The following is a 12034-nucleotide window of genomic DNA, read 5'->3' on the forward strand; positions in this document are numbered from 1 at the left end:
TGATTTCTAGACGGTGGAGCTGGTAAATGCCACCGGCGAGGATTCGGCCCCACAGCCTCTTATGCCTTCTGCGTATAAGATGATCGCCACTGTGATGCTGCAGAATGGTTTTGAGCCAAGTTTCGGATTTTCAAGGAACTCCCAAGGAATTATTGAGCCTATTGAAGTTTCTTTCAAAGGAGCGAGATATGGTTTGGGATACATCCCCACATATGATACGATGAAGATGAAGAAGAAAATTGGTCAAGCATTGGCTAGGAAAATTCCTCATCTGTACCAATCATTTACAGTCAATGAGTATGACGATCTTGATGGTCTTGGGGAAGGAATCTGGGGCCTTTTTGAAGAGATTGATGCCGTCATAGAAGAAGAGGTCGAGCTAGCTAGAATCCGCAATGCTGAGCCTGGAGAGTAGCTGCAGAACTGGACTTACGCACTAATATTGATTCCCTGATCATCTTGGTAGAAGGACGTTATTTATACATGTTTTGAAAATCGGTGGTAGTCCAGAAGAGGCCCGAGACCCACCATTTTGTTTTTTCTTTACTTGTTTGAATTTTCAAAATTCCCTTGTGATGTTTAAAAAGGCAAAATGGCCCTTTGTCATGGCCAAACTTTGGTTTGTTCTTCAATTTGAATGAATGCCTCTTTTATTGAAAACTTGTTTATTTACTTATCTGTTATATTTCACTTTTCTAACTTTCTCTGTTTATGATTTCATAATATTAAATTTGAACCTGTCAATGTCATGTCATGTCACGAGCTGAATGAACAAAATGATGCAGGTGATGACGAGGGTGAAGAATACGAAGAGGAAAATGAGGTACCGAAATATGTCGCTGAGGAATTTTGACATTCCAAAAATCAGCATAAGCCAAATTTGGAAGAAACTGAAATTGTGAATCTAGGAGACCAAGAGTCTGTCAAAGAGATTAAAATCAATATCCACTTGAATGGACCTCAAAGAAAAGATCTGATACATTTGTTTACTGAATACATTGATGTGTTCGTCTGGGAAGTCAGTGACATGCTAGGGCTGAGTACGAATGTGGTGTCTCACAAGTTGCCGATTAATCCGGGGTTCAGTCCAGTGAAAGAAAAAGCTCAGAAGTTCAAGCCTGAGTTAAGTTTAATGATTAAAGAAGAGATCACCAAACAGATCGAGTATTAATTAGTGGAAGTGATGCAATACCCAACTTGGTCGGCCAATGTTGTTTCGGTCGCCAAAAAAGATGGGAAGATTAGAATTTGTGTCGATTACAGAGATCTCAACAAAGCAATCCCAAAGGATAATTTTCCATTTCCGAACATTCATATTCTGATCGATAACTGCTCTAAGCATGAAATGCACTCGTTTGTGGATAGTTACGGAGGTTATCACTAGATCCTGATAGATGAAGAAGATTCAGAAAAGACAACTTTTATTACGCCTTGGGGTGTATATCATTACATGGTGATGCCATTTGGTCTCAAAAATACTGGTGCTACCTATATAAGGGCTATGACGACCATATTTTATGACATAATCCATAAGGAGATCGAGGTGTATGTAGATGACATCATAATCAAGTCCCGCAAGAGTTCGGACCACTTGACGCATTTAAAAAGGTTCTTTGATCGTCTGCATCATTACAATTTGAAGTTAAATCCCTCTATATGTGCTTTTATGGTGCCAGCCGATAAGTTGTTGGGATTTATAGTCAGTAGAAGGGGTATTGAGCTCAACCCTTCCAAGATTAAGGCAATTCAAAAGTTACCTCCTCCGAAGACGAAGAAGAAAGTGATGAGTTTCTTAGGGAGGTTGAACTACATCAGTCGGTTCATAGCTCATTCCATCGTGGTGTGTGAGCCTATCTTCAAGCTGTTGAAAAAAGATGCTTTGACAAAGTGGACTGAAGAATGTCAGACTGCGTTTGATCTATCAAGAACTATTTGTCCAATCCACCGGTGTTTGTGCCTCCGCGAGAAGGAATCCCATTGTTTCTATATTTATCCGACTCAGATAACGCATTTGGATGCATACTTAGTCAGCATAACAAGAACAGGGAATAAAGAGCGAGCAATTTATTACATAAGCAAGAAGTTCACTCCATACGAGTCTCGCTATACTCTTCTGGAGAGAACGTGTTGTGCTTTGACTTGGATTGCCCAGAAATTGAGGCATTATTTGTCTTCTTATACCACATACCTCATTTCTTTGATGGACCCATTTAAGTGCATTTACAGAAAGCGATGCCGACTGGAAAGTTGGCTAAATGACAAATGCTTTTGAGTGAATTTGATATTGTGGATGTGACCCAGAAGGCGATAAAAGCACAGGCCTTGGCTGATCATCTTGCATAAAATCCTGTCGATGAAGAGTATGAACCGCTAAAGACTTATTTTCCCGATGAAGAAATATTGTTTATGGGTGAAGATATTTCTGAAGCATATCCGAGTTGGAGGTTATTCTTTGTTGGAGCGGAAAATCATCAAGGAAGAGGTATTGGAGCAGTCTTAGTGTCAGAATCTGGTCAATACAAGCCTATGGCGGCTAAACTCCAATTTAACTGCACGAACAACATGGATGAATATGAAGTTGTATCCTCGGTTTGAAAATGGTGATCGACATGAATGTTCATGAACTTCTGGTTATTGGAGATTCAATAATGTTGATTCAGCAGGTTAAAAAAGAACGGGCTGTGAAGTTTTCAAAGATCACACCGTATGTGCAATATATATAAAAGTTGTGCAAGAGATTCCGCAAGATCGAGTTCACAGACACACTCCTAGAACACAAAATGATTTGGCTGATGCTCTTTCCACCATCGCCTCAATGATTAAACATCCAGATGCTGATTATATTGATCCTCTGAGGTAAAGGAGCAGACAATACATTGTTTCCATGTTGAAGCAGAACCAGATGGTTTGCCACGGTATTTTGATATCAAGAAATATTTAGAGTCCGCAACTGATCTTGAAAATGTGACATTTAACAAGAAGAAGTCGCTACGCCGTTTGGCCCTCAACTTCTTTCTAAGTGGGGAAGTCCTTTATAGGAGTACTCCAGATTTGGGTCTTCTCAGATGTATCGATGCTGTTGAAGCTGCAAAGCTTATCAAAACGATACATCCTGGAGTTTGTGGCACGCACATGAATGGACCCACTTTGGCAAGGAAGATCCTTCGATCCGGTTAGTTTTGGATGACTAAAGAGCATGATTGTTGCAAGTTTTTGCAGAAATGTCATAAATGTCAAGTGCACGGTGATTTGATCAGAGTGCCGCCTCACGAACTCAATGCTATGAGTTCACCTTGGCCGTTTGTAGCTTGGGGCATGGATGTTATCGGTCCGATAGAGCCAGCCGGTTCTAATGGACATAAATTTATTTTGGTTGCCATTGAGTACTTCACCAAGTGGGTGGAAACAACTTCGTACAAGTCAGTGACCAAGAAAGTGGTAGCTGATTTTGTTCGCAATAATCTGATATGCATGTTTGGAGTACCAAAGTCCATTACTGATAATTGTGTCAATCTCAATAGTCACTTAATGAGAGATATACGTGAAAAGTTCAAGATCACTCATCGAAACTCAACTGCTTATCGTCTTTAAATGAATGGATCTGTAGAGGCTGCCAATAAGAACATCAAGAAGATTCTGAGGTAAATGATTGACAATCACCAAGGCTGGCATGAAATGTTACCATATGCTTTGTTGGGTTACCGAACAACTGTCACAACGTCAATTGAAGCTACTCCATACTTGCTAGTATACAGAATACAAGTAGTACCCGCTGAAGTTGAAATACCGTCTTTGAGAATCATCCAAGAAGCTGAGTTGAGTAATGCTGAACGGGTCAGGAAGAGGATCGATCAATTAACCTTGATCGATGAGAAGAGAATTTTTGCTTTTTGTCATGGTTAACTATAACGACAAAGGATGATTCGTGCTTTTCACAAGAGAATAAGAGCAAGAAATTTTGAAATCAGTCAGTTGGTCCTTAAACGCATATCAGGATGAGTACAAAAGAAAATTTGCACCGAATTGGCAAGGACCCTACATGGTTTTCAAGGTATTATCCAGAGGTGTTTTGATCATGTCGGAGATGGATGGCACCGCTGACCGAAACCAAAAAACTCTGACGCCTTCCAGAGATATTACGCGTGAAGCTTCAGTTTGTATTTCTGTTAATTTCCTGTAATTGCTATATTTGCTTGTAACTGTTTTGTTTAAAATTTTATCCCTTTTGTAATGAACTATGTCTGACCTAAATTCTCAAGAATGAGAATACGTAGAAGGCCTATGTCGGCCTCGATCACCCCTTTTATGCCTTTTAATATTTTCTTGTATTTGAACTATGTTCGACCTGAATTCTCAAGAATGAGATATGTAGGCAGCCTATGTCGGTCTCGGTCGATTTCTTTGTAAATTTCTCATTTTGTTAAGCCTTTGAAAGAAAACTACGTTTGCCCTGATTCCTGTCTCAACAGGATACGTAGGTGCCACAAGGGTTCGCTCATATTTCCTGTAAGATTTATATTTCTCTTTACGATAGAAACTGGGATAGAATTTTGAGAGAATCTAAAAATTTCATGATTTACTCACCGGCTGTTGAAGATAAGATGATACATGTAACTGGGACAGAAATTTTGAGGATGACCTCAAAATTTCAGTATAGTTTTATCGAAAGTCTAGAGTGACTCTGAATACTCCCAAACAAAAAATCAGATAGATCTCCAAGCATCAGATCAAAAAAGTTCGCTAAGCCTGATGTGACATATTACTTGACAGTAAATCTTTTTCCAAAATACTACTTTTCGAAAATTTATTTTTTTCTTAAAATTTTTCCTTTACGTTTTATTTGTTTTGGCATAAATATTTTGTCTTATCTATCAAGAGTCGAGAGATCAGAAAATCAACCGAAGATAGCAGGGAAGAAGCAAACAACTGAAGAAATTAACACATATCAGTTCATTTTAAAACTGATGATTTTTCTGTGGATGCAGATTTATAAGTTTACTCTAAAATCAGTAAATTCCTCCAATCGAGGAATATGGAGAAGTCAATGGGTGAAGAGCCTCCAAAATTAACAATTTTTCGTTGGATTAGGAATTTTTTATATTGCTTAAATCGAAGACTTGGTGAACGTGAACAACATGGTTTCAGCCGATTCTCAACAACATGAAGTCTATAGCAAATATACAACTATGTTCAAAGATGAATCAAATAAAAACCTCGAGGTGATTTATTGCCTGGAGGGTCGTTTCATTTGTGTTATCGATGAAAACGATAAACTATCAGGAGGGTCATTTTACCATATCGTCAATTGAGATGATATCACTATCCAGAAGACACCTAGAAGACATTATGTCGCTCGATCAAAACACTGTCTCCATTTGGTACCAACGATGGCCTCGCGAAAAATCATGCATCGGAGTTGATATCATGCGCGTGAGTTAATATTCATGCACCGTGGAAAGTCATGCATCACGAGTTAATATTCATGCACTGCGAGAAGATATTCATGCCTCGCGAAAAATCATGCATTGCGAGTTAATATTCATGCATCGTGGAAAGTCATGCATCGCAGAAAGATATTCACGCCTCGCGAAAAATGCCATGCATCGCGAGAAGATATTTTTTCCTCGAGAAAGTCATGCATCACATGAAGATATTCATACCTTGTGAGAAAATATTCATGCATCACGAAAAATCATGCATCGCGAGTTAATACTCATACCCTACGAAGAATCATGCAGCCGGAAGATATTCATGCCTCACGAGAAAATATTCAAGCATTGCGGAGAAGTCATGCATTGCAAGAGGAGAATTCATGCATTGCGGGAAAATGTCATGCATCGCAGAAAGAAGTCATGCATTGCAAGAGGAAAATTCATGCATCGCGGAAAGAAGTCATGCATTGCAAGAGAAATTTCATACATCTCGGAAAGAAGTCATGCATTGCAAGAGGAAAATTCATGCATCACGAAAAGTCATGCATTGCAAGAGAAATTCATGCATCGCGGAGAAGAAGTCATTCATAGCAAGAGAAAAAAGTCATGCATCGCAAAAGTCATGCATTGCAAGAGAAGGAATCCATGCATCACGGGAAAAATGTCATGCATCGGGGGAAAAGTCATGTATTATGGAGAAGAAGTCATGCCTTGCAAGAGAAATTCATGCAATACGGAAAATCATGCATCGCGAGAAGATATTATGCATTGCGGGAAAATGTCATGCATCGCGGGAAAATTCATGCATCGCGAAGAGAAATCATGCACTTCCAGAGAAGAAAATCGTGCATCCCAAGAGAATATTTGTCTGTCGACATCAACCGCATTTTTTATTTTGACAAGAGTAAACGCCAAGAAAATCATCAAAGATGACTTTAAGAGAATATCAGCACACTGCATCAGCTTTTATTTATTTTGACATCAAATAAAGAGTACATGGAATATTACGTTACAAATATAAGACATAAGCTTTATTTTCTTTACGTCAAACCCGATCGAGTTGATGTCAAATATTGAAGGAGAACAACTAAGTGTCAACCCGGTAAAAGATACTGTCTCTCATTTGAATCGCATTTTTATGCTGACGAGTTTTATCTCAGTCTTTGTCGAGAGTATCCGAAAAGGTGAATTCTCCAAAAACAAACCACAGGTGCGGACGACATCAAAATGGATGCAGCACAACGTGAAACTTTTTCTTAGCAGCAAACTGGGACATAGTTCAAAGAGGAGTGCAAAACTTGAAAGACGCGAGCAGAGGAGCGACTTCCACTACAATCAAACGACACCCCTATCAGAAGGCATATGGGTTTTTCTCTAGATTTCCTGGTTTTAGTTTTGCATTCGGAAATTTTAGTATCTACCAGAAGCAAGTTTCCAATCTGAGTGACAATGCACCAAGAGCTTTGGGAACTTATGTCTGTATGAGTTCTTAATAATGGGTGTGAAGTACACCACATTCATGGCTAAGAGGTTACAAGCCTCCTTTCATACTCGATTTAATTTGTCACTTATCCAGAACCAAAGGTTATCTAGCATAATAGATTTCCTTTCATCGAACTACAAGCATCCTGATTCCTTGGATTTTGAGGATATGTAGGCGGGCTCATGTTGAAAATTTGGCTGAATTCCGACGTTCACTCTTAAATTCTTGTTCCCGAGTATTCGGTCCCTTCATAATTCGGTATCAGGGTGACTTTGAATTTTTTTCGAAGTCGTGCATCAAATCATGCGTATCAAACTACAAGTCGCTTGAATTCTTATATAGCCTGAGATATGTAGGAAGCCCTTTTTCAGGGTTCGGCAATAATTCCTAAGGTACGAACCAAATTTTGTTGGAAAGATGAATTTGTTGACGGTCAAAATGTCTCGGTCAATTTCATTTTCCTCGAATTTCTTGCATCCATCCGAGAAAAATGAGGGACAGTTGTTGACACCCAATTTTGACCCTCCCCACTAGAAAATTAATTAGCACGTTTCTTAATTTTAAAAAGATTTTGAAATAATTGGATTTTTATAAAGTTTAAAATATTTTTAAGTTATTTTAAATTAATCCTATCACTTTTATAATTTTTAGATGATATATATGTTTGTAATTATATATACGACCAATATATTGTTCGTTTATTCGAAAATCGCCTCAAAAAAGATTTACTTTGTTTAACTATCTTACTAATTAGTTTGTTATAGTTTATGTTTAGATAATTTAGTTTGTATTTAAGTGAATTGTTGTATTTTATTAAATTTAATGAAACTTACTAATTAATTCATTTATATTACTATTGGCAAAATATTTTTAACCTACTTTTGTTAAGACCCCAAAAATTGGGTCATTTGTTAGCCATATTCTCCAGCCCTATCCCAAGTTAATTACCATCATATTTTCAGCCAAACAAACCCATTTCCCCTAATTGGATTCCAATTCTTTCCAGCCCACCGTCTCCCATACCCGGCCCATTTCTTTGTTCCAAAAGAGACCTAACGTTCACATGGCATGAAGGAAAATGTCGGTGCCCAGATACAGCTGAACGACATCAACGCGTACAGGCAGAACATTGGCGTTTTGTCTCTTCCTTCAACGTCCATTTCCCATCTGTTATTGGAGCAGCAAAAGGGGAACGCGGAATCGTCCACACGTCTTAGGATTGAGACATGTAGCTATCAAGGACGTTGGATCAATCAAGCCCCTCCATATCCCTTTGTCATTTTCGGAATGGGGCAAAATTTTCAGAAAGGGTGTCTCTCTGTTTTCTTAAAAGAGGTTTTGAATTTTGAAAGGAGGGGCCCATTTTCTTGTATGGTTTCTTTAAGTTCTCCCCCCCCCCCCCCAAAAGGAAGCCCTAATGTCTTATTATAAAGGCTTCTTTTTATCTATTGGGAGGTTTGTCGATTTTGGAGGGGGGGGGATTTTTGTGAAGACTTAGGAGAAGCTTCGAGAGTTTCTAACCTTTTTTGGAAATCTAGCGGGAAATCTCTTAGGCATAAAATAGAGAAGTGAGGTGAGGAAGAAAAAATTAAGGAAAATATATAAGAAATACATTTTGAAAGGGAGAGATTTTGGAAGCGATGTTTTAGAAAAAGCGTTGGGAAGATTTTTGTTTGGATTATTTTTCTTAAACCAAAGTATAGAGAATAGTCTCAAAGAGTAAGAAGAAAAACGTAATCTACTTTGAGATAGCAAGAAGGGACTCGTTTTGTTCAGAATATCATTCCTCCATTTCATTTTGTTGATCGCCCCCAAAAGTTTTGCTCGAAGTCGAAATTATGTCTTCTCTCTGTTCATCGCTCGAGTTTGTGGTCGGAAGTCACTGTTTTCTTGAAGCTCATTTGTCTCTGTCGCTGCACCCGGAAAAGATAAAATCCCTTTTGGTTCTAACTCGTTTAGTCTATTATTTGTTCGTTAATGAATTCTTCTTTTTCTTTATCGATTTCTTTTCTCCCTTTCGAAATCCTTCTGTTTACTTTCATGAATGATCTGCTATTGTTTGCTGAAGTTTGGTTTGTCATGTATTCTATGTTGGATATATTTTGGGTTTTGAGATATTAGAGTTTCTTGTTTTATTTTATTTATCCATGGGTATAGTTAACTGAAGCATAGTCTAAGTAGACGAGTGGTTGGTGTACATCGCGAAGCTTTTCCGTCATAAATCTGTTACTTCTCTCGTTTGTTTATTTATTTTTTATTTCTCGTGGCTGTAGGTTAAAATGTGGCAAAATTGGTTACTCTAGTTTACTCGTTTTGGTCTGTTCTCGTCGTCATAAACATCTTATAAGACTCGGTTTTCAATGTCAGTCGCTTTGAGTGCTGCGTTTGTTTTATTTATGCGTGCTCACAAGTATGTTAAGATGAGTAAATCGTTTTCCACGTTTATGTTGTTTGAATACAACAATAGTTCTTTTCGAAATGATTTGGGCCTACTACTGATAATAATATTATGCCATCTGGGGTAATGAACTAGCAATTTAGTTTCCATTGGTAGAATTTAATTTTGATTACGGCATGAGGTGTATCGCTTGATAGTTATGCAGCTTGTTATCTTTTAGGACTTTGGATTCCTTGATTAGTTAGTGGTCATGTGCATCCTGGGATATAACAATGTTCATAAGTTTATACATATAGGCATATGTGCTACCGTCCAGTGTCATGAATTTGCTCTTTAATTTTGTCACTTTTCAGTTGGTTTTCTTTTTTTCTTTTTCCTTTTCTTGGAGTCTGATACTTTGGTTCAAGTTGAATTCCTTAAGTGGCCCTCATTTTATTTAAATTTCGTTTCGTTTAAAATATCCTCATTTGTTCTATAACTTCATATACTAATTCTTGGCCTCATTTTTGTAGCATGTGATACCATCCGAGTCCGTTTGGTCTCTTATCCTCTCCTCTCCATTTGCGTTTTGGAGGGACCATAAAGGCCTCAAATCTTTTTTTTTCTTTCTCGAGTCTGCCGGCCCTTTTCGAAACTGACGGACAGGTTGAGCATATCTAAAAAGGGGGCCGAAAACATGGAATTTTTAAACCCAAAGAAAGACTACATAAGTGGTATACGAACATATACCACTGTATACAAGGGAAATGGCGATATACAGAGATTCTGGAAGTGCAGTAAACAAGGCCCAAAACCCTTTGAATTTTTTTAGCAGGTCCAGGAGCAAAAAATGGGCTCAAAGGCCCAAAATAATGATCTTATTGCTTGATTTTGAATTAAATAGGCCCAATTTCATGTTTGGGTGTTTTTAGTGTTAGGCAGGGAAATGATTTTGGGCCTTATCAAACTTAAGGACTTGGGCAGATTGGTCCAAATTCAAATTCTTCTCTCTCTTCCATCTTTATTTATCTATTATTAAATCAACTAACACTTTTGGTTAAATTTTATTTATTTTCCCAAGGATAGCCAATTCTTTCTATATTCAATATATAGAAATAATTTTTAGTCAAATCGCCTGTCAACCGCGAGTTAGCAGACATTCCGAGGGCCTAACACCTTTTCGAAATGTACATTCGAACTTCAAACCATTTCAATTGATTTTTATCTGTTTTAAATCTTTTGAAAAATAACTGTATGTTTTCTTGATTTTACGAAAAAATCATGTGTCGACTCTGTTAATTCGGAAATTGATTTCTCTTAAATCATAAGATTAATTAATTTTTCAAAATTTAGTCATTTTTTTCTTTTTCTATATATTTTCATAAAACAGTTTCACTTTTTTTTTGATAATTATTTCTACACCAACATTCTAAATATTCGTAGAATTTATATCATAATAATCTTTTGACAATATTGCGAACTATTGTATCAAAGATATCGTCAACGATATATCATTTTGTATCGATTTACAATACGACATAACGTATTGAGATCTCATGACTCCATTATCTTCAGGTAGCTAGCCCTCTCACGAGGTCTCATAAAGTGTTGTGTCATAGGCTCTATAAGAGCACGCTTTATCCTTATTGTGATCATTTTGATTCTTTGATCCTCCCCCTTTTTCAAGGATTATTTTACTTAAATTTGATTAGTCTATCATGGTTCATGCATCTCGTAAAATCTATCCTTAAGGGACATTTAATAAGAGTATTTACAAATCTTGTGTTGCTTCTAATCCCCCCTTATGTTAGACAAACTAACATATATCTCAATCTTTTGGAGAATCTATTTGTGTGCATGATGATATATTCATTAATTATGTTAGAATAGGAATAGGTTTATATAATCCTATTGAAATATGATAAGTTTATACAATCCTATTAGAATAGGAATAGGTTTATACAATACTATTAGAATAGGAATATGAATACTAAATAGTATCCTACTTGATAAAGGATTGTATTCTATGGTCTATAAATAGGGTCTCGTGTAATTATATAGACACAAAAACAACAATTCAATAATATTCTTTTCCTATATTTCTCACAGATTATATACTATACATCAAAATAATCAGATGAAAAATATCTGGTCCCTGACCATAAATCAATTGAAAGAAAATTTGATCATAATTTATTGGTCTGATGCATACAACTTCATTATATTCCAGACTGTGAAACTTTGTTCTCATAAGCAATGATTGACTATTTATTTGAGGAATTTAATGTCACATCAGCTTGGATATTTATCAAATTATCAAGATGAATTATCTTGATTTCATATTCTGAAAGTTGTGCTCTTAACTTAATTATCTTGCACAAATAATTTTGCGAATGTCAAATTACAGGTTGACAACAAACGCACATGTGATTATCCTATAGATACATCTCTTTAACATATCACATGATAGGTGAACGGACCCATATTCACCTTTTATACTTTTCAAAATTTAGGAATTTAGTCTCAACATTAGTTGATTCAATAAACTTATCACGAGAACAAACAACGTAAAGAATTCTTGAAGAATCTTCTAGTTCTTCAATGTAAATCTATTACTGTGTGTGCATATATTTGGGATGGCCAAATTATTAGTACTTGTAAAGTCCAAGTTTACTATGTCATGTGTCTTTTGCTTTAGTAAATTTTCAAATGTATTACTATTATATGAGCAAATTTTAACTT

The 12034-nt window shown here is 36.7% G+C and overlaps 1 protein-coding gene across 1 annotated transcript; it reads left to right on the forward strand.

Moving 5' to 3' along the window:
- The first annotated feature begins 2406 nt into the window (after nt 1-2406).
- LOC107027728 lies at nt 2407-3177 on the forward strand. The gene is made up of 2 exons (XM_015228812.1): nt 2407-2589; nt 2857-3177. The coding sequence occupies exons 1-2, from the start codon at nt 2407-2409 to the stop codon at nt 3175-3177; spliced, it is 504 nt and encodes a 167-aa protein (XP_015084298.1).
- Nucleotides 3178-12034: the final 8857 nt, after the last annotated feature.

The sequence above is a fragment of the Solanum pennellii genome, chromosome 8 (genome assembly GCF_001406875.1).
Source record: "Solanum pennellii chromosome 8, SPENNV200".
NCBI classification, from domain to species: domain Eukaryota; kingdom Viridiplantae; phylum Streptophyta; class Magnoliopsida; order Solanales; family Solanaceae; genus Solanum; species Solanum pennellii.

Coding starts and splice junctions, on each gene's coding strand:
- LOC107027728 (XM_015228812.1), top strand. CDS start 2,407: ATGGGTGAAGATATTTCTGAAGCATATCCGAGTTGGAGGTTATTCTTT. Junction 2,590..2,856: donor AATATGAAGTTGTATCCTCG/GTTTGAAAATGG, acceptor TGATCCTCTGAG/GTAAAGGAGCAGACAATACA.